The 24,680-nt window shown below is 35.2% G+C and overlaps 1 protein-coding gene across 1 annotated transcript in view; it reads right to left on the bottom strand.

Annotated features, from left to right (window-relative positions):
• The window catches only part of smg5 (SMG5 nonsense mediated mRNA decay factor), a 39,970-nt gene extending 15,303 nt beyond the window's left edge, over positions 1-24,667 (bottom strand). The window contains 17 exon segments of the mRNA NM_001024923.1: positions 310-369; positions 4,306-4,464; positions 5,969-6,144; positions 6,245-6,320; positions 7,077-7,246; positions 8,521-9,381; positions 10,468-10,605; positions 11,153-11,364; positions 11,459-11,527; positions 13,372-13,497; positions 16,752-16,830; positions 17,025-17,114; positions 17,219-17,308; positions 19,166-19,322; positions 19,415-19,538; positions 21,047-21,145; positions 24,289-24,667. Of these exon segments, the coding sequence (NP_001020094.1) occupies positions 310-369; positions 4,306-4,464; positions 5,969-6,144; positions 6,245-6,320; positions 7,077-7,246; positions 8,521-9,381; positions 10,468-10,605; positions 11,153-11,364; positions 11,459-11,527; positions 13,372-13,497; positions 16,752-16,830; positions 17,025-17,114; positions 17,219-17,308; positions 19,166-19,322; positions 19,415-19,538; positions 21,047-21,145; positions 24,289-24,353 (2,751 nt within the window). The 5' untranslated portion in view covers positions 24,354-24,667.
• Between the last annotated feature and the right edge of the window lie 13 nt (positions 24,668-24,680).

Here is a 24,680-nt window from a genome sequence, read left to right as displayed (position 1 = left end):
GAAGGTGTGTTCACTCAATTGGCTAGTAATACTGTCACACACAGACGGAAGTCACACATCATAATTTATGACGGCAGACATAAACTATATAACCTATACATATTTCACAGCCCTTTTGCGATTAGCTAATAGCAACTTTTTAAATTCAGATTGCGATTCGATTAAACGCACAGCCCTACTTCTAAATGTAAACTTTGTCACTGTTTTGGAGCATACTAGCTAACCTTATGACATATTCATACTAACAACAACAACTTGAATTTTGATTTCAGAAGGACTTCAATGGAAGCTAAAAACAGCTGGTCTGACCTGCAGGCGCAGCTGGGCCATGTCTCTCATGAGCCGGTTTCTGCGAGCTTCCTCCTCCGCCTGTGGACAAGACAAGACAAGGTCAATGAAGCCTCTGTGTAACCTCATAACAGTACTCGGATTTGCCCTCAGTAAACACAAGGTATGAATCAGCAGCTGTGTATATATTTTGCCAAAAGAGAAAAACACATGAGAGTAGCATATTGTAAAAAGATGGAGACAAATATGTAATGTAACCTTGAACTACAAACACGGCACCTTGCTGTTTTCCAACTCCAAGTGAATAATGTATATAGAGTACATAAAGTCAGAGAGTTTGTTCATGTGTTTGTTCTTCTGTAAATGTAAAATGGCTTTAGATTAGATGTAATATTTACTGTGCACTTGTTGAGAAGATTAACCTGCTTCTGGTTTAGATTTATATGTAAACACATATTTCTTATTTCTGAACCTGTCATACATTAAAATAGTTAGGTCAATATTAGTAGTGTGACGAGACACTTCACAAGACGAGACACGAGATTGGGTTCACGAGAGCGAGACAAGACGAGATTTTTACACTTTTTTTGCAATCCTCAATGATGAAATACATAAATTAAAAATAGTTTTTAATTTAACTGAAAAAAATTATAAAATTACAAAATGCAAAACTATTTTTAAACAAACTTGTAATGAAAGTTATTTTACTTCTATTTTAACGAATTTTGACAGACAAACACTGTCAAATATTTTACTATAATCTCTATTGACTGGACAAACTCTGAGCAGCTGGATAAGAGCATGGACTGATAGGCGAGAGCTGTTTTAAAGGAATTTGATACCACATGCCGAATGAAAGAAAACTTTTGTTTTTTCTGAATGGCATAAATGATGATGATGATGATGATGACGGGTGTGTGTGTCTTCAGGAGATCACTATGTGTGCACACTCGGAGGTAATACATGTTTTTGGTTCTTTACCGACTCGGTAGGTGCAGAGAATAGTGTTAAACAGCCATGTGTATGGCTTATTCTGATGCAAACGGTAAAAGTTTCATTACACCGTTTCCATGTCTGTACGGTACTTCAAAAATGCAACTAAAATGGGAAAATTTCACATCACGGTTACATCACACCTGCCCAAGCAAATGAGTAACACGCAACAATGAGACCAGCCTGGGTTACCAGGTGCCACTTGATTTGTGGTTTAAATCCAATCCTGCCTCCAACATGCACTGCTAATTTACTGTCACGCTCCATCATAACATCACATCTCACGAGACAACTTTTCACCTCGATAAAAAAATCTTGTCACGATTTAGCTCGAGATCTCGTCACACACCTAGTCAATATGGATCAATTATATTTTTATTAATATTATATAAATATAATCCACAAAAATATCAAGGAGCATATAATATATATAATATATAATATAATAATAATATGATATAATAATAATATAATATAATATAATATAATATAATATAATATAATATAATATAATATAAAGTGGTCCCTTGTTATTCGCGGGAGTTACATTCTAAAAATAGCCCGCAATAGGTGAATTCTGTGAAGTAGTCCTCTTTATTTTTTACAATTATTATAGATGTATTAAAGATGTAAAAGCCCTCACTACACACTTTATTCACTTTTCACAGACAGGTATTAATATTTTCACTTTTCTCTCTTGTTTAAACTCACTCAAAGTTTAAAGCTTCGTATAAAAATAAGTCCAGGATTATAAAATGAAACCAAAGATCAAAACCTGTTGTTAGGCATAAACATTCATCACTGTCAGCAAAAGGTTCATAAAGCTTTTTAGTTTTTGTGCAGATCATGTTGGTATCCAGCGTAATGGATACGTTCTTTTTTCTGCAGCCACTGATCCACAAAGCTAGAGCAAACTTCATCCTTAAGGGGGTCGCACAGCGGGTACACCATGCACATGACAGTTGGAAGTAACACACACTAGACGCGCACATTCGCAAGTGATTTAAAATGAAATTATTTAGATGGCGATCTGTGGTGCGGCAGAAATATGATCAGTGTCCTGAGTCATAGCTGGGCACCACTGGTACTGTCTTGCCAGTGTGCGTACCCTGATATAAACCTATGTTTACAATTCTAGAATGCATGACTCTCTGTGGCGTGGCGCATCCAGTGTGTCACCCCCTTTATGATGGTCTTGCTGGGGACAGTTACAACTAGGCATGGGACGATAACCGTTTTCAAGGTATATCGCGGTTTGTAAAAATCAAGGTTTTAAAACAGTCAAAATTTTCTGCTATATCCTTCCTAAGATACCTGTACAATTTTTTATTTACGTTTTTTTTGTTTTGTTTTTTAGGACAACAGTATCTCCAGCTGAAAAGATATCTAAAGATGCTGTTTTAAAAAAAAAATCTGTTTTTGAAACAAATGAAGACAGCGGAAGTCAATAACTCATTTAGCCTGACATGTTTGCTCTTCCAAAATATTTTAAATGTTTCTCAAAGTAAAATATATTGTGTTCAAAAGGGAAAAAGGGTTTTTGTTTTTTTTACCCAAAAATTTAAAAAGAACATATTTTAGAGCAGTATTTACAATACTGTGGTATCGTGAAACCGTGATATTTTTATCCAAGGTTATCATACCGTCAGAATCTTATATCGGCCCATGCCTAGCTACAACCCTTTCTGCATCCATACTGGAACTCACACTGCTAGCGATCGAAGATTCATGCTAATTTGGCAAGCTGAACATATTCTGTACTGTACAGTAGACACAGAGGAGATTGACTGACAATGGTCTACAGCCAATCAGGATGCAGATCACAATGCGCAGTAAAAATAAATAAATAAATAAAATCTGCAAAACTGCAAAGTCGCCAAAAGTGAACAGCGTTATAGCGAGAGACCACTGTAATATAATATAATATAATGTTTCTGGTGCTGTAAATCATGATAATAAAAGAGTTATCAAATGTAATGCAAGGAATGATGCTGAAAAATCAGCTTTGACATTGCAGAAACAAATTACTCTTTAAACACATTTAAATATGAAAAGTTAAATTAAAATATTAATCACAAAATATTATTGTTATATTAGGATGGCAGTTTGTGCTAACATCCAACACCATACACGAGATGCTTGTTTATCTTCGTATCTGCATGCATTACATAAGTGACCTTTTTTATGATTATTCAAAACACTGAATTTTGCCTAAAGGCTGAATGATTCACGTATGAAACTCCTTGCTTCCACTAGCCTTACACGAGAGACAAATAACTGAACAACACATCACATAAAAAAGGAAAAGAACAATCAAAGTCTAAATGAAGAGGATGTTCTCCTTGTTTACACTTCTAAACATAACGCACGATCAAGATCTACGGGAACAAAACAATACATTGGACTCAAATGCAAACTAAAGCTAACAGGTCCTCCTGAAAATCATGCAAACTCTGAGCTGGGTTAACAGCGGGGATGCAAAGTTCATGCTGATTGCAGTGGTCACGGTATAGTGGCGTCTTATGCGAGACCCGTGCTGTTGACTACAGTCTTAATCCATGGATGTCTGGCAGTTCATGACAAGCTCTTTTCATTCGCAGGTCCTAAAGGTTTTAATGAAATTGTACCAGAAAGAGCCGCCTCTTCACCGGCACAGCAAGGTGGCACTTCAACCATCATTTGTTCTACCCATAAGGGTTGCACGGTTGCTTGGCAACATAAGGCTCTCAAGCAAAAGCTCAGAAATGTGGTGAGGTTTTATATAAAAAAAGCCTCGTTTTCTTTACTGCAGACACATCTGTGAGGACCCTATCATTTAAAGGCACTTTTCCATGACTATTCTGGCATGTATTTAAGTGCTACCGCTGCTAAAACCACCAAATGAAGTGCTGCATCTGAATGCACAAAAGAAATAAGCGGATTTACTGTTTCAAGGGCAAAAAAATGAAGCAAAGCTATTATTGCACCACTGATAGTTTGGTTTTGTGCGTTTCTTTCATTATAATTCAATGTCATGTTGTTTACCATGCGGAATTGGGCCTTGGCCTGCTGAACCAGGTTGTCCTGTTCTGATTGGCTGATGCTTGTGAAGATGCCCGCCTCCGGGTTGAAGTGTAGCACGTTGCCTTGGAGATTAGTGAGGAAGTGACCGAAGCTGCGAATACAGCACACGCGCACCACACACTGGACAGCGCAGAGAAAAAGACACATAAAGGAGAACCATGAGAGAATGCCAAAGACTGAATGTTAATTACACTTATGTAATGGAATGAATTCTCCGCATTCTAATTAGCTGCATGAAGCAACTCGATTTTCCCTTAATGATACATCACTCTGCATTATGACAGTCAAGTATGAGCAAATATTTAAAGAGAGGAAATGATTCAAATCCTTTTAAAGATGTAATTACTAATTTGTATTAATATTATTATATAGTTGAAGTCAAAATGATTAGCCCTCCTGTGATTTTTCTTCTTTTTTAAACATTTTTCAAATGATGTTTAATAAAGCAAGGAATCTTTCACAGTATTTCCTATATTATTTATTTCTGCTGGAGAAAGTCTTATTTGTTTTATGTCAGCTAAAATAAAAGCAGTTTTTAATTTAATTAAACCATTTTAAGGTCAGCATAATTAGCCATCTTTAGCAATATTTGTTCTGGATTACCCAAATTACCCTAACTTGCCTAATTAACCTAGTAAAGGCTTTTAATGGCACTTTAAGCTGAATACTAGCATCTTGGAAAATATCTAGTCAAATATTGTTTACTGTCATTGTGGCAAAGATAAAAGAAATCAATTATTAGAAATGAGTTATTAAAACTATTAGGTTTAGAAATGTGCTGAAAAAAATATTTTCTCTAAATATTTCTTTAAACAGAAATTGGGAAAAATGTACTGGAGGGTTTATAATTCAGGAGGACTATTAATTCTGAGGGATAAGAGTTTTTCCATGTTATTAAAATATGTCAGTAATGCTAAATGATGCTGCACTTATTGCACAAATCATAGTAAATAACAACAGTAATAAATAGAGCTAATAATAGGTTACTCCTAATCACACCTGACCAACTATCTGTGCTATCTGAATTTCACAATCTAAATTTCAGAATATTGAATCTTAAATACTTAAAGCTGTATTTTTACAAACTGGATATCTGCAGTCTAGGAATTCAGAGCAAAAAAAGAATCTGAAGTTTGAACATAATATAAAAATATGACTTCAATTGTCTTAAATTTCAGATGTTTAATAATAAAGTTTGAAAATTCAAATTAAAAAATTAAATTCCATACATGCTATATATAAATATATATATATATTTTTTTATTATATATAATGATATATATAAAATCATTATATATATATTTTTTATATAAATATATTTATATATATATCTATATATATATATATATATATTTATTTATTTTATTTAACAAAAATTTGGACCTGGTATTGATGTTGTTTTTTAATATTTGTTTGTTTGTGAAGCGCTTTGTATTGCATATATGCAGGAAAAGTGCTATACAAATAAATACTTATTTCTATTATTATGTGGCACAATTTTTATTGACGACACAAACAAATCACTGAATAAGTTGTTTAAATTAAATCTTTTCTAAAAGTGCTAACCGTTTCAACAGTGCACAGCTGGCATACACCCATTTTCTGAGCAGTAAGAGCGATTTACCTCATCCAGGGGGGTAAGAGGGGGTCTCTGGCTAGTAAAGTCCAGGCGTCGATGGGCTACGCTGAGGGCAGGAAGATGACGGAGAGCCACATCTTCAGGTAACAACAACGTCTGGGCCAAACTAGGGTGCTCACACTCACTTAGAAGCTCCGTTACATCCTTATTCAGACCTATATCTACAACAGAACCAGATGATTAAGATAAAGGAGGGAAAATGAGGTCATGAGGAAAATTACTGACATTTTTACTGTAATAAATATAGTTTTATTTTTTTACCTGTTTCTAAGATCTTGCTTCCCTCGGGAAGTAAGTTAAGCAGCACTGACAGCCTGTTCCACAAGCTTTGAGAACTCTGTAAAACCAAAACACAACATGTAGGAAACTGAGCAAAATGCACAATAGTTATAGGAACTAGCCACCAGAGCAGTCCCAAAAGAACTAAATTTCTTCCTAGAAACATGTTGATGGTTGAACTGGAACAAAAGAAGTAACAGTGAAGCAGGTCAACAGTAAAGTCAAGCTAGACACTCAGCAGTGTCAACCACTGGAGGATAAAGAATGGCATGATTGAAGCTATGTTTTTACTGTATGCTGATGAATTTAGACATATTTTAAACAATTGAAAGCAAAAAAAAAAGGATCAAGATTTAAAATTGCCTACAAAAACTGTCAAATAACAATGCCATTTGACTAGTATTATATTCCTTTGCCAGTGTTTCATTTTGCACGCAGTGATTATTATACTTTTGTGATAGGTTAGACTCCTCAAAATGCATTCCAAGAACTAAAACAATTCATATATCCAAAGTGTAAACACTGCAACAAAAAAAAAAACAGGTACTTCGGCCAACAGTTACAGGATGTAATGTAATGTATTTTTTATATAATGCCGTGTCAGCAACCAAGGCTATCTTCATGGCAGGAATCTTTCAACAATAGATATACAATTTAAAAATCAACAAACAAAATAAAACATAAATTAAATAAGATTTTTTGTGTTAATACATGATAAAATTCTAAAATCTTTTCTGGTTTCCAACAGTTACAGGAACTAAAAAAACATTTACTTTCCTTTGCAAAACCCCATGATGTCAAGATTCATATTTACCTGAGCACACATTAGGATGATGTCTGTGTTCGTCCTCAGCCAATCCAAAAACACCTTCACCACCTGAATAAGACCCTGATTGGTCAGAATCTCCAGTCGCTCAGAAAGAGTTTTCTCACTGTGAAACGAATGGTTGCTGTGTTCGCTGCCCTCAGAATCAGAGTCAGGATCTGTGTACAGCAAATCACATAACCTTAGTTTTAGAAGCTGAATTAACTCAGCTTTGCCATCTCTGGAATAATGAACAGCATTGTAAAATATATTTAAATACAAAAGCATTATTTTAAATTGCAATAAAATGTCATAATATTACAGCTTTTACTGTATTTCTGATCAATTATACTTCTTGTTGAGTTAAAACAGAACAACAGTATAAAGTAGGGCTACACGATACAAAAAAAATCTGACTGTCATATTTTGTTTTGCTGCGAAATACAGTTGAAGTCTGAATTATTACCTCCACCCCTGTTTATTTTAATGGAGAGAAGATTTTTTCAACACAAATCATAAAGTTTTAATGACTCATTTCTAATATCTGATTTATTTTATTTTTGCCATGATAAGAGTAAATAATATTTAACTTGATATTTTTAAGAAACTTCTATACAGCTTAAAGTGACATTTAAAGGCTTAAGTAGGTTAATTAGGCAAGTTATTGTATAACCATGGTTTGTTCTGCAGACAATAGAAAAAAATATAGCTTAAAGAGGCTAATAATTTTGACCTTAAAATGGTGTTTAAAAAATTAAATACTGCTTTTATTCTAGCCGAAATAAAACAAATAACAATTTCTCTAGAGGAAAAAATATTATCAGACATACAGTGAACATTTCCTTGCTCTGTTAAACATCATTCAGGAACTATTTAAAAAGGAAAAAAAAAAACATTCAAACGGGGGCTGATAATTCTGACCCTAAATTGTTTGCAACAATTTGCTGTAACTGTATATTGTGACATGGATACAGTTTCACCAGATGGCTTAAATAGCACTATTCGTGAAAAAAAAACTCTTAAATTCAATTGACTGTGTTGTTCTGTAAAGTTTGTATGATGTATAAAAAAATAAAATAAAGTTGTAAGAATAATTACAATAGAGCAAAGAAAAAGTAAAATAAACAGATCTTCATGGTTTTCTGGAGAATCAAACAGTATTTAGATGCAGAAATGTATTAATCTAATGTAAAACAACACTGTTTAGTCTTCAATAGCTATGTTTCCATCCAAAAATGCTAATTAACTTTATGCACAAAACTGGAATATCGCATAAAAGACATGTGAATGAAGCAGCGTTCACAAATCTCATGCATTCTCAATCGTTGATCGGCTATAATCCCAATTTAATGTTTGACTGTTGAAGACACACACATTGTGATATTGATGCTGAATAGATATATTGTGCAGCCCTAGTATATTGCTCAAAATCACTTGGGTGTACGTAACGTACCCTTATCATTGGTTCCGTTTGCAATCTCTGGACTCGTGTTTCTTGGCGTTTCTCCAGTAGGGGGTGTGATTTCTTGGACTGGGGCGGGGTTTGATTCTGGGGCAGGGGGAGTGGTAGTTGCAGGGCGGAGCAGCACATTGCTGAATGTAGGGGCGAGCCGGAAGCAGCGTTTGGCCTGGAAAAGCTGCGAGGACATGGCCTGCAGGTTACTGCTGATACTGGCATCATTAGACACAGACGGCCCATTGGTTACTGGAGGGGTGGCGTTTTCCTCTCTAGACGTTTGCGGCTGCTCATTTTCCTCTTGTTGTGGCTGTTGTGGTGCATTTTCAGCATCCTCCATGTCTTCCAGATCCGATCGCGATTCCTGACTGTTCATGTCAGAGTCTGTCTCCACGTCAAAAGCCGTGCCACCCTCATCCTCCTCTGAACCGCTTTCCCAGCCGCCGTCCTCCGGCAGTGGCCCCTTCCGTGTGTCTCTTCCTAAAGAGTTCATCTGGACCCTGGGGGCTCCCAGACCATCAACCAGACCACCGCCACCACCTTCCTCCTCCTCCTCCTCCTCTTCATCGCTCTCAAAGCCCTCACTCAGGTCGCTCTCATCCTCCTTGTGAGCACAGCGTCTTCGGCGAAGCATGGAGAGCCTTGAGAACTTCCGCTTCTGTTTTTGCTTCTCCTCGGCTGATCTCTTCTTCTCCTGGTTTTTCTTTGTCGCCACAGTTCTTCCGTTGCCTTTAGGCTCGTCTTCCCCGTTCTCCTTTTCCTCCTCCTCTTCATCGTCATCCTCCTCCAGAGAGCCGTTCTGCAGGGTTCGCTCCTCTGAGAGAGCAGCGCTACTGTGATCTCTGGCATCAGCGTCATCTGCCAACAAATGCATCGGTTAGCGAGGAGTTACAAGAGAAATAAGGCTTTACCAAATTCTTATTACACCATGTCCCTAGTACACACAATGCAGTACTGCGACAGGCTAAACTGGAGGAAAAAAAAAAATACATATATATAAATACATATATATATATATATATATATATATATATATATATATATATATATATATATATATATATATATATATATAAATTCTAGTTTCTAATCCAAATATCAGGAAGCATTTTCTAGACAAGCAAAAAATATTGTCTTGTTTAAAAAAAAAAAAATGAGTTTTTCCTTAAAACAAGCAAAATAATCTGCCAATGGGGTAAACAAAATAATCTTGTCAAAACTAAAAACAAGATAATTTTGCTTACCCCATTAGCAGATTATTTGATTTGTTTTAAAGAAAAACTGACTTTATTTTAACATATTTGGCTAAAAATGTCTAGAAATTTCGTCTTGGTTTAAGAATTGTAAGATATTTAGACTAGATGGCAACAAACAAAAAAAAGCATTTCTCGCAGCGTATAAAAGATCTCTTTTTCATGTTGAAAAAGAGTTTCTCACCATTATTATATGACAAAAACTAATTCGTATTACAATAAAAGTTACTTAGACAAATATTTAAAATATAAATAAAGTTCACTCAAAAATATATTCAAAGTTAAATATGATTTTTCAATTAAATTTTTAGTCAGTCAAGTTTATTTTGTAAACGAACTAGGGTTTGTTTGAAAGCATACCGAGACCACCTCTTCAAGCAGGTCTCGGTATGCTTATTTGGTCCGCTTTTGGTGCGCACTTGAGTAGGATTGCTGCATTCTCACCTGCCCAAAGGAACCGCACCAAGAGGGAAAACTAACTCTAGTGCGATTCAATTGAACTAAATAAGGCAGGTGTGAAAGCACCCTAAGACACCATAACCAAAAAAATAGCCAGCATGCTGCTTTCTAAGATAACTAAATAAGGCTACAATGTAATGGAGTACTAAATTCTTCACGGATATGACAAAAAAAAAATACAAAAGCATCTTATACTCAGACAGACAACATGACACAGAAGCAAAAGCTGTACCAGTGTTATCGGTGCGCAGGGCTGGGACATCACTCTCTCCCTCCTCCAATTCAGCTTGCAGTCGAATGTTGACATGATTGACCAGATGGGAGAACAGAGCCAATGTGAAAGCGATGGAGGCGCTGTACTGCTTTGAAGCTGGAATTGAATTACAGATGAGCAGATGAGTTAGTGCTTCATTTGAAAAAGGAATTAAGATTAGAACTGTTGTTTGAATGCATTTGTATTATCAAACCTATTAAAAAAGCTTTTCATTAACTGAATTAAGGCTGAAATAAAAAGATATATTAAGTATTTTGGATTAATTGAAGAAACTAACTATAGAAAACCAGTTTAGGTTACAATTATGAAATAACAGGGCTCTACATGCATGTCAAAAAGCATGCATACAACTATATAGCTAAAAAAAGTAAAGAAATGAAAAAAAAAGGAACATATTGGCTGGTCTGAACCAAAAAGATAAATCAAATATGTATTTTTCATCCTGTTACAATATGTTAAATTGTTTAGAATGCAGCATTCACCATGAATATGCCTTATGCATGATGAAGCATGTCTTAAAATGCTTGAAGAATTAATTCCAACACTATTTTTAGGTTGCTGACGCAGTTTCTATTTGCTTAACACTGCACAAATAAGCATCAGATACTGAATAACATAATCAGTTCTTTCAGTGCACGCTCACCCCCTCGCTTCAGGCTGTGCACCACCATCAGACAAATCACCACCATCTTGAAAATAAGGCTGTCTGGAAGCACAGAACCAACAGAGTCGTGCTCTTCCTCCTCCTCGCTGGCCGACTGGCTGCCATGAGCAGGAAGAGGCAGGTAGAAAAGCACCAGGTTAAAGTCTTCCAGCACAGACTGGCACAGCGACGTCAGCTCCGTCTCCATCAGACTGAAAAAAAAGAGTGACAGGAAATCAATTAGGCTGATTTGATTTAACGATTTGAAAATAATTTAACGTTTTGAACTAAGGCTGAAGCTCTCACCTGTTCTTGGGCTGTAACAGGCTCTGCAAATACATGAAGCTCACCAGCAGTCTTTTGATGTCTTTTGACCTGCAGCAAGAACAACCAGATTAACATCACAGCTGATTTGCCCATGCAAGTCTCCACCTTGTCTCCAGGGCGCTGTAGAGTACTGTTAGAAGCATCAAATGTAAAGCAGCCCACTCTATATTTAAAGCTTTTTTGCACAAAATAATTAAAAATTGCCATGTTTTCAGAAATGTACCATCACGTTTAGACAAGATAATACCAACTTTAGGAGAGTTAAGAAAGCAGCATTTGATAGGAAAATCCTAATTTTCATTTATTTTTTGTAATTCAAGATTTTAAATCAATAAATGACAGGATATAACAAAACATACTACAGGTATATATATATATATTTATACATACACATATAAAAGGGGTGTGAACCTATTCGATATCTCTGTGCATCATGGTTCATTGACGATGCTTTTCATACATAATTAGATTTTTTTCTTCACAACACAAGAATAAATTTTATGAAAATCTATAATTATTTTTATATATTATTTGTAATACAATTTTGTCCTTTAATACAAGCAGTAAGATATGAACTGCATCTTTAATTTTTACATAAAGGTCTGCGATTGGCTTTAAAATCAAAGCGCTGTTCACCGATGAGTGATGCGGGAAGAACAGCCACGGTTACAGTCTATATGCACATAATTCGCGGCTTTCACAGGTAATCGGTAATAGAAGCAATGGAAAAAACTCGCACCACAGACACACTCGGGTCTGGATTCAAAAGTATTGCTTTAACAGCCAAGAGGAGAGAAAATGTCTCACAATCAAAAAATCTCACGAACACCCCAGCGGTTTAATGGCCAAATTGAGAGGAAGTGAGGCAAAGATTTTACAGCATTTTTTCCAAGTAGTGAAATAGTGGCTCGTTCTATACCTTCTTCAGTGTCAATGAAAGACTGTCCAGCAAACTTACAAGCAGTGAATTGTGCACAATTATCTGCTTTTTATGTAGTAGGAGCGTTTTATTTACTCGCCTCCTTCGCCATAGTATAATACCGCTAACACCCCTAATATATGTATGTATGTATGTATGTATTAGGGGTGTTAGCGGTATTATACTATGGCAAAGGAGGCGAGTAAATAAAACGCTCGTACTATACACACACACACACACACACACACACACACACACACACACATATAAAAACACATACATGCATGCATGCATGCATGCATACATGCATACATACATACACACACACACACACACACACACACACACACACACACACACACACACACACACACACACACACACACACACACACATACGGCTCAGCATATACGAGTACACCCGATTGTATGAATATTTTTATCCATTTCTCAGTGAATATGGGTAATATTTATTGGTGCATTTGAACAGATTTACTAAACAGATAATTAAAACAGATAACAGACAAAATTGTATATTGATTTTTGCTATTTATGAAATTTTATTTTATATACTTTTCTAGCACATAAATTTAGGCTACTCATTTTTGAACCATTATTGTAAGTTATTTTGTTAGATAAGCTCCAAATTTGGCTTCAGTTCTGACTAAACTCATGTATATGCACAAATATTATATTGTACAGCATTCTATGAAAATATTAATTTAAATGAGAAATTCGTGGGGGTGTGCTTATATATGCGGAGCACTGCATATAATATAGGTTTTGTCATTATTACAGTCGAAATACTGGTAGTAATATTAAAGCCTTTATGAGGGGCCATTGAATATGCTGTTAAACAAAGGGAGGTGGCAAATGAGTCAAACAGGGTTGGATCACGGGAACACAAAAGGACAGGCCAACAAAACATTCCTTCATCCGGTCTTTTATAAGTATATAAAAGAGAGGAAACACACCTCTGTCGAGATGGTGAAAGCTTCTTCATTTCTTGTTTCTTCACCTGGTGGTACATCTTGGATGCCTTGTCAAACAGACGCTTTAAATTCCCATACGCACCGTCGAAGGGAGTCTCTGACTGAATACTGTTCAACAAGACAAACCAGATGCTCATGTTCATGTAGCGTTATCAGATTCTTGGAATGCTAATCACTCAAAACCACAGTTCATAAGGAGGAAAAGAAAAGATCAGTCATGTAGCTCATTCATTATTACTATAACGCTGCTGTATGCATTTTTTTGTCTATTGTTTAACTTCATATGAATAAATAGGATTGTGTTCTTAGCAGGAGTGTGCAATATTCAATAAAAAGGCCTCTCAATATGCTAAAAGATGGCTCCTTGGGTGAGTTTGGAATGTCATAGAAAAATCAAAAGTAACCCTAAATGTCCAGTAGGTCTTAATGAGTGATTCACTGATTTATTCATTCAAAAGATTTGTTCAAACTCACTTTGTACGGTACCGGCAATTGAACCAAGTGTGAAAGCACCCTTAGTTATTCATTGTACAAAAAATATATACAAATAACAAAAACACTGATAAAAAGTCATATAAGTTGTAATCTAAATTCTTTCAAACACTAAGGCAACATCCATGGACGTAAATTTTATTTAACAGCAGAGGGAGACAATAAATATAAAATATTCTCATGAGCAATTCTTATAGTAAACACAAATAATACAGTCAAATTGTAAATATATAAAAGTACTGTTATGTGTCCGGAAGTGTCCTCATTAAGATACTTAAGAACAGAATAGAAATTGATTGTACAAAAACAAAACAGTGGGGTCAGTTCGGACATTACCAAATTGTGTTGCACGTTATAGGGAATACTGGACAGACATTAAAAAGTTTAATTAAAACAAATAGTATTGAAATTAAAATAAATGTGTAAACACTTGCATTTATAGAGCACTTTAAGTTAATTAAAAAAGTTGATAAGCAGTAAAATGCAGACTCTTGAAGGTGTTTGAACAAGCCCACTGTTACTATGACAGGATCCCTGAATCAAATGATTTATTCACAAATGAATCTTTTATAATTAAAACGCAAAAATGTTCCTGTGATAACCACAAATATTCTGCTCTTGGTTTGTATGAAGCCATGTTTTTGACACCTTGTAATTATACGGTTCTATGTGCGTTCTGAATGATTTTGAGATATTGAGCTTTAAAGTTTTTGCATTCCATAGCAAACAGTATGTGTGTAACATTAGTTTTTTTTAAATAAAAAGTCTTAAAATGTAAACAACTTAAAAGAAATCCCATAATGTAAATAAGTTATCATTTAATAAGAATGTCAATAACTCAATTTTGACAAAAATGTCAGATAGAAAGTTAAAATTTTAAGGTGATAATTTGTGATATCACTCACATACTGCTATTCAAGAAAACAGCACTCAACACAGCAGTGGGATACTACTTAAAGGTGCCCTACAAAGACAATCTTTGTATACTTAGGCATAGTTTGTATATGGAAATGACCATAGCTTGAGCCTCAGACATAATTTTTTCGTCGTTCTAGTTTCTCGAATATACATTTATTCAGCTCCACTCCAAAAAAGGCATAAGGTATATTTAATCTTATATTTTGTTAATTTATCATTAAAATAGTTATTAAGTATTATTATTTTCCATGGTCAGCATACATCATGCAGTGTTTGTGTGTGTATGTGTCTGTACAAGCTGCACGTCAGAGTGGAGCTTAATTATATACACGACCAATCCAAATATGGTCAGTTATGGAGCTTCAGATTGTAGGGGCATTTTATGGAGTAATAAATGAGCATATAAAATCATTTCAGGAGATTGTTTGAACTTACCTAGGCCATATACCTACAATGTACATATCAGAGAACAACTCAACTTATTAGACCAATACAGTATATGGCACCTTTAATTAAATCAAATCTTATAAATATATATAAAAAAAGGAAGGGGTATTTTTTAATTCCTAACTTGAACATTATTCTAAGGCTGGATTTATACTTTCGCCTGACTGCGGGTGCACCACGCAAAACAGACAAGTCAAAAGAAACTGACTGTAAAATCAGAAGGATAAAGGGAGAAGTAGGAAGTTTCATTATCATTAATATCATTCAATATTTTTAAACTAATTACTTTAATAAATTATTTTAATGATGATAAATATTTGTATAACCAACTTTGATGCATCACTTGCTTTTGTTCATATCTCGGACAGTTCTACCTATTATAATTTATTAAAATATTAATGACAACAGAACACGGGCTACTCTACAATTATACGTTTTATTATCGCAAAAATAAAAGCAAAAAATTACACTTACTTAAAAAAAAAAAACAGATGTTTTTTTTTTTATATTTAGCCTGCTTCACAATTGACACATTATTGTCTGACTAGTTTCTGTCCTCTACTTATGCTAAAAAGCATGTACTCTACAATTATACGTTTTATTATCGCAAAAATAAAAGCAAAAAAATTACACTTACTAAAAAAATACAGATGTTTTTTTTTAATTTTTTTTTTAGCCTGCTTCACAATTGACACATTATTGTCTGACTAGTTTCTGTCCTCTACTTATGCTGAAAAGGCAATCATGATCCAACATTCCTTCCAATTATCACCAATAAAGCCTAGAAAGACAGGACATCAGTATGTTGTAAACTGATAGGTTCAGATATTCCTTTCCAGTTATCAAAGAAAAATTTAGTTCCTTAATTATAGTTTTGTAACTATTAAATTGTTTTAAATTCAAAATTAAACAAAATACATTAGTGTGAAACCTATAAATGGTGGAAAAACATATTCTGTAATTGTGTATCTGGGTCTCAACTTTTGCCATGGCCTTTTTTGGCTTTAACAAACTCATCCCTCAGGTTTTTCCAAACCTTTTAACTAAAACTCTCATCCTTTCCCACGGCTGTTGCAATTTCTAGCCAAGAATTATTGATCATCAGGTTATCCCTATGATCAAGAATCATAAAGATGTCTCTACAGTCGTACTGTTTCAGACAAAATCTCTTTAATGTGTTACATATTCAACTAAAATCAGCTGCGGTGCTGCACGTGAAGCACTGTTTGCTCAAGTCTCAAAAAAAAAAAACATGCACTCCGAGATCATGTCGCGCGCAAATTTCGCGATGACATCACATTCACCGCTCGCACTCAAGCGAACAAGCAGAGGCGTTGAATATAAACCAGGCTTAACAGGCTTCATTGCACAGTCTTTGGGACTCTCAGAATGCGTTTTTATCTGTTTTTTGCAACGCGAGTGACACAATGTCAGCTCGCACATCATTAAAACCGCATACATAATTTATCCCAGCCAATAAATATTGCACAACTATGTTTCCTTACCAGCGCAAGTAGTAGTAAGTAGCCTCCACATTATAAAATTTACTTCCGGCAAGCGTACCCAACTGATTAAACGGCATGCCTGCGGAAAAACAAAACAAAACAACAAAACATTTCCTCAACGCATTGACATAACATTCAAATAAAATAAAATAACAGTGAATTAATTATACGAGAATTAAAATGCAGTTTAACAGCCCCAAAAAAAATCATCAAAAGCATGTCATCCAGTGCAAGGTGTTGTGGGGAGGATGTGAGAAGCAAGGACTCGCTCACCGACGTGAGGTGCGACAGACAGGGCCTGGTGATAGAAACGCTCCGCCAGCTGCTCGGCCTCCACTCCCGCCAGTTCATTCTGGTAGCGCGCTGCAGAATCGCAAATTAAACGGTTTAATCATCACATTAGATCACACTGCAAGACAGAGCTTTTCAAAGGCTGATTATTTAATATCAAGCGAGAACACACTTACCAAGATCTCCCAAGTACACAAGGCATCTGTGACACGCCATCTGGGCCCATTCCATCTCTTTAGAGGTGGCTGAGACTGGTTTCTTACGACCTGCAGTCATTAATCAGAGAAAAACAATACAATTTAATGCATGGTGCATTTACTAGACGTTAACATTGTGAAGTATACTGTGGGATACCAGAGGTTTTGCGATTTAGTATTTTCTAAATATTTGAGCAACAAATTTTAATAACTGCTTCAACTTTTATGACTAAATAATTAATAATAATTCTTAAGGATATCACACTAACAAAAGAGAATGAATTTCCATAGCTAATTCTATATTTAAGATCTGGGAAAAAAAATTGCATTCACAAAAATATGAAGTAACCTCTTCACCTTCAGCCTTCACTTGTTCCAAACCTCTCTGACTTTCTTCTGTTGAACATAGAGGTAGATATTTTGAAGAAAGCTGGAAAACTGTAACCATTTACGTCCACGGATGTTGTATTTCCTGCTATGGAAGTCAATGGTTACCTGTTTCCAGCTTTCTTCAAAATATCTTCTTTTGAGTTTAACATATTAAAGGAACTCATTAAAGTGTCAAACCACTTGAGGGTGTAAGTTAACAGAGTAAATTTTTATTTTGGGTTGAACTATACCTTTAACTGCAGTGATTTTTCCAGGAGTGGATTTTTCCAAAGCAATAACAATATTTGACTTTGCTAAATTTTTCAAGTTCTCAGTGATTGTGAATTTGGGCTGTAACATCTATATTATGGTAGTCATACTTACAACAGAAGAATTAGTCAAATAGACAGACACTGTGGGCAAATTATCCAATAAAACTTAAAAGTAAAACCAGTATTTGTTTCACGAAATAAATGTTAACTGGAAAACAAACCAAATAGCATTCTAGCTAGGTATAAGTTAAATTTTTATGTAGTTTAACGTGACTACATTTGATTTATCAAAACAACGCGTTTAATGTTAATTATTATTATTATTATTATTTTATGCGTTTTTAATTAGTTTTTGCATTCATCCTTGCATCTTTTACTGCTGCACATTTTATTTCAGTAAAGTGTTTTGAGCTGATACTTTTAAAGGTGCTATATAAAAATCAAGTTTATTATTATTATTATAATTATCATTATAACATGCACAACTCAAAATAAAAAAACTAAAAACGACTTCAATTTTTTCTTATAAAATCTAAAATATTTTTTAAAAATGTAAAAATACATTGCAATTATTCCTTTTACCTTTCCCAAAACGTATTGCCATTAAAATGTCATGAATTTCCTAACAACTGCTATTTATTTTAGAGATGACATTCACAAACAACAACCAATAGCCATATATATTAATCATACTTAATAATTAAAGTAAAAAAGTCTTATCAAATGTATATATTTTGTAAATATGAATACAAAGATTATAGTTAACATTGATTTAATTGATAACTTATTTATACATAAACATAATTTCTTTTACGATACAATACATTTTTTTTTACTTTAAAATTTCTTGATATTTTCAATGAATGCTAGAATGCTACTTTAAATATAGATATATGTGACCCTGGACAACAAAACCAGTCAAAATAACCAATTTTTTGCTTAATTAAAGAGCTGACAATTTAAGGTGTCCATTGATGCAGTTTGTTATGATAGGACAATATTTGGCCAAACTATTTGAAAATCTATTTTTAAACAAATCTAAATATTGTGGAAAAATCACCTTTAAGTTGTTCAATTTATGTTCCTGGTAACGCATTTTACTAATCAAAAATTACATTTTAACATATTTACAGTTGGAAAATTACAAAATATCTCCATGCAACAGGATCTTTACTTAATATTTTAACGATTCTTTTCAATTTGACCCATGCAATGTATTGCTGGCTACTCCTACAAACATACCCCTGCAAAGTGCTTCAGGGACACATATGAAAGCATGACTCACCGATGAGCGGGTCGGTGACATGTGTCCAGTCTATGCAGTCCTGTAACTCCAGCTGATAGTGTGACTGGATGTAGAGCAGCAGGTGTTGAAAAAAGCCCACCCCGGCAATCAGATGCGTCCTGTAGGCACACTCCAGAGCACTGCGGCTGTGAATATGCTGCAAATAAAAGCAGGTGTTCAGCCTGATGGCAAATACAACAGCAAACAACTCCTTTAAACTAATGAAACACGCCCAGTGTAACGATGTACCTTCTTGTTGGTCTTGATCACCTGAATGACCTCATAGTAGACTTTCCTCCATAGCAGCTCTTCTGCCTTGCGTCCATAATCCACAGGATGCAGGAACATCAGCTTTACGCAAAGTTCTCGCAATCTGGTTAAATAAGACAAAGAAAATATGTTCAAACAAAATTGAAGTATGGCTGGGCAATACGACAGACATTTAATATAACTATATAAGACATCTCATATCCTGATAACAAAATATATCAATAGATAAAGCACCTGTTTAAAATATACATACACATTTCAATACACACTCACTGGCCACTTTATTACTACCTTACTAGTAACGGGTTGGACCGCTTTTGTCATCAGAACTGCCTTAATCCTTCGTGGCATAGATTCAACAAGGAACTGGAAATATTCCTTAGAGATTTTGGTCCATATTGACATGATAGCATCACCCAGTTGCTGCAGATTTGTCGGCTGTACATCAATGATGTGAATCTCCCATTTCACCACATCCCAAAGGTGCTCTACTGATTTGAGTCTGGTGACTGTGGAGGCCATTTGAGTACAGTGAACTCATTGTCATGTTCAAGAAACCTGTCTGAGATGATTCGTGCTTTATGACATGCCTATTATCCTGCTGGAAGTAGCCACCTGAAGATGGGTACAATGTGGTTATAAAGGCATGGACATGGTCAGCAACTATACTCAGGTAGGCTGTGGGGTTGACACGATGCTCAATTGGTAGTAATGGACCCAAAGTGTGCCAAGAAAATATTCCCCACACCATTACACCACCACCAGCAGCCTGAACTGTTGATACAAGGCAGGATGGATCCATGCTTTCATGTTGTTGACGCTAAATTCTGACTCCACCATCCGAATGTCGTAGCAGAAATTGAGACTCATCAGACCAGGCAAAAGTTTTCCAATCTTCTATAGTCCAATTTTGGTGAGCCTGTGCGAAGTGTAGCCTCAGTTTTCTGTTCTGAGTGGCACTCGGTCTGGTCTTCTGCTGCTGTAGCCCATCCGCCTCAAGGTTTGTAATGCTGTGTATTCAGAGATGCTCTTCTGCAGACATTGGTTGTAACAAGTGGTTATTTGAGTTACTGTTGCCTTTCAATTAGCTGGGACCAGTCTAGTCATTCTCCTCTGACCTCTGGCATCAACAAGGCATTTGCTCCCACAGAACTGCCCCTCCTGGAAATTTTCTCTTTTTTAGACAATTCCCTATAAACCCTGAAGATGATTGAGCGTGAAAATCCAGCAGTTTCTGAAATACTCAAACCAGACCGTCTGGCACCAACAACCATGCCACGTTCAAAGTCACCTAAATCACCTTTCTTCCTGATTCTTATGCTCAGTTTGAACTGCAGCAGATCTTCTTGACCATGTCTACATGCCTAAATGCATTAATAAGTTGCCGTCATGTGATTAGCTCATTAGAAATGTGCATTAATGAGCAGTTGGGCAGGTGTACCTAATAAAGTGGCCGGTGAGTGCATATCATTATATTGCACATCTCTAAATGAAAGTACATGTGAAAGTAGTTCAAAGAAAAAGCTCACTTTAATGTAAATGGAACATAATCTGATGCATTATGTTGGATTGTGTCTTATGAAGTTGCAGAAATAATAAACTTGTGCTTACTTGTTCCTCAAGCTGATGTTCTCAGGTTTGAAGACCTCCCTGTACGACGACTTGCCGCTGATTATAATGTCCAACTTATGCACCGTTTCCACCACAGCCCTTCACAAACACATCAAAATGAAGAATAATATATAACAAGCACAGTAGTCTCACAACAATTATAAACATATTAAAAGCCTAAACTGTGCTGTCATTTCCTATTTATTACAAAAACATAACATGTAAAATCTAATAATACAATATAAAAGCTTTTAACCTTCTCCAATTATATTTTAGATTATATTTTTATTAAAACAGAATAAGTCTGATTTTCATCTAAATATTATATTGGAGGCGATGCAGTGGCGCAGTAGGTAGTGCTGTTGCCTCACAGCAAGAAGGTCGCTGGTTCGAACCTCGGCTCAGTTTGCATTTCTGTGTGGAGTTTGCATGTTCTCCCTGCGTTATCGTGGGTTTCCTCTGGGTCTTCCGGTTTCCCCCACAGTCCAAAGACATGCGGAACAGGTGAATCAAGTAGGCTAAATTGTCCGTAGTGTATGAGTGTGTGTGTGGATGTTTCCTAGAGATGGATTGTGGCTAGAAGGGCATCCGCTGTGTAAAAACGTGCTAGATAAGTTGGCGGTTCATTCCGCTGTGGCAACCCCGGCCTAATAAAGGGACTAAGCCGACAAGAAAATGAATGAATGAATATCCTATTGGAAACCTAAGAGCTTTTGTGTGATTTTATTTTTCAATAATAAGGGTGCAATCATAAAAAATCTTACTCTATTTAAGCATGGGACGATAACTGGTTTTAAGGTTTACCACGGTTTGGAAAAGTCATGGTTTTAAAGCCACTAAAATTTTCTGTTATACCACTCTTAAGGTATATGTAAGAGCTTGTTAAATGTTTTTATGTGTTGTAAATAAATCTGTGTTTTTGAAATCAAAGAAGAGAGCAGAAGTCAATGATTTATTTGAATTATTTACCCCGACATGTTTACAGTTCCAAAATATTATAAATGTTTCCTAAAATATAATTGGTGCTTTTTCACACAGACATTGAAAAATAACTTATTTTAGAGCTGCAGTCACAACACTGTGATACTGTGGTATTTTTATCCAAGGTTATCCTACCGTCCGAACCTTATGCCGGCCCATGCCTATATAGGATACGTAAATTCTTAACGTGTGTAAATTCCACATAAAATGTGCCTGTAACACACTTAAAGTTAGGCATAACATGAGCTGATGCTTCATGACACCTAAATGTATCATCAGGATTCACGGTTATTCACTGTTTTGTCTGTAGCTGTATTATGACTCTCAAAGTGGAAGAAAGAGAATTTTAGACCTTGCATTTTTTTAAATCAAGCACTAAGGTTTTAGTAAAAAAAAAATGTATTATGTTCTACTGGAGACAGGGGTAGAGGATACGTCTACTTCACCTTTAGTGACAGACCATTTAAAAACAGGTGATTAATAATTATATAAACGTAAACGTTTGGATCTCATTCAGCTGTCTTCCCACTTTAGGGTTCACAAACATTTTTACTACTAAAATTCCATGACTTTTCCAGAACTTTAAGTACATTTTCATGACATAATGTTTCATAAAATGTCTACATATGCATGGTAAATAATAAGAAAAACAATGACGTTTAAATTTATTACAGCATATCATAGAACACACAAAAATCTATTTTGTTTAAATTTGTTTTTATATCTATGTAAAATTGATTTTGATAATGCTTCACTAAAGACGTGAGTACTTCTTTTCTGTCCTTGGCCAAAAACTTGCAAAAACAACTAACCTATATTAAAGTTAGAGATGCACAATATATAGTTTCAGCATCGATATCGCAATGTGTGCATCCGCAATAGTCACATCGCAGGATATGCAATGTTGGATTATAGTTTAATCATAATGAAGTAAAAGTTTATCATCTGCATGCATTTTTAAAGAGATAGTTCACCCAAAAATGACTTGCTATTTTCATTACACCCTTCACTTGTTTCAAACATTAATAAGTTTTCTTCTTTTTTTTTTTAATTAAATGAACACAAAAATAATAAGCTTTAATAAATCCTATAGTATTGAAACAAGTGAAGAGTGAGTAAATAGCAAGAAAATTTTAATCTTTGAGTGAACTGTCCCTTTAAGACTTGTGACTGTGTGAACATTTCAATATTTTAAACGTTAAAACATCCGGCCACAAGAAATTTTTTGTAACTTTAATAAAGAATATACAATGAAGACTATGCAGTGTTAATTATGCAATATCTGTACCTGAATAGTGAATACCTGAAAACTATAACTCACTTTTATCTTTACTATATTTTATTTATCTACGCTTGTCATTTATTTGTTATTCGGGATTCAATCCTCTACATAATGCCTCCAATCAATAAACCTGTTAAATCATCTGGTGAAATGTATTCTCATCGCAATATATATCACAGAAATACAAAACATCATAATGTCAGATTTTTCCAATATTCCGCAGCACTAATTCAAGTGTACAGATCATTGTTAAACTAATTTCCAAGACTTTTTTAAAAAAAGTTTTCCATGACCGCATCAATCAACCCTGTCACTTTTAAAATATCCGCTACGCCCATGACTGGAAATAAAACTTACCTATTTATCGGTCATATATAAATGACAAATATTATGAAATATTTTGAGAATATACATTGTTTTTTTCCTTCTCAGGTGTGAGCTACCTATTCTCTTTTTTATAGACATCAAATCCTCATATCTCAATTTTCATACAAACATTCACAAGTGTGTACGTTTTCCTTTCAGATTACCACTAATGATACTAAAAGTTCATTATTTTAGGTTGACTATCATTTCAAAGTCAGGCTTCACAGGGTTAACAATCATTGCGAGTAGAGATGCTTCAGATTTTCTACCTGCATTTGGGTTACAATTCTGGCCTCTTCGTTTTATTTAAACATATCTGCCGTTTACTGCTAGCATAAGAGCAGCCACTGACATAAATCACAAAGTAAATTTAGATTTAATGGCGATAATTTCATGCCACACATGCCAAATAATATAAGATTTCCAGATGAGACATTATAAACAGAGCCTGAAAATAAATAAACGAACGATTAATTTAAACGTCAAGTGTTTCATTACGCATTCAATTTAATGAATATGTTTTAACACACTTCTGACTCACAAACAAAGCATGCTATGTATAAAAATTACACAGATTTCCTGACAGTACCGGTGCTTTTGTTAGGGCTCTTACCTGTACAGCCGTTTAATATGAAGCACTTTGGCCTCCGGCTCGCTGTCCTGACTCGGTCCGCTCATGTTAGCAGTGATAATGCAGCTCCTGTGCTCTGTTTTCGTGTATCTTGTTCTGGTTCTGATTCGTTCAGCTCCAGTTTAGCGCGCGGCTAACGTTAGCAGGATAGCTAACTCACTTATTTCCTTCAAATTACAACGGAAACACAAACGCTGTCGTTCCTGGCCTCCACCGCCACCGACCGCGATACCCATCCGTTCGGAAGCCGGCGTGTGTGCTGGTGTCGGTTCGGGTCAGCTGTCACATTTTGAGAGGGTTATGTTTGTGTTGTTGTCGCTCATCATTGCGAGTGTCGCTCTGCCGCGAGCGGCCATTTTTTCCCCTCCCACCGC

The sequence above is a fragment of the Danio rerio genome, chromosome 16 (assembly GCF_052040795.2).
Source record: "Danio rerio strain M-AB ecotype USA chromosome 16, GRCz13ab, whole genome shotgun sequence".
Lineage (NCBI taxonomy): Eukaryota > Metazoa > Chordata > Actinopteri > Cypriniformes > Danionidae > Danio > Danio rerio.
The sequence above is the reverse complement of the archived record's forward strand: the minus strand, read 5'-3'. Positions and strand labels throughout refer to the sequence as shown.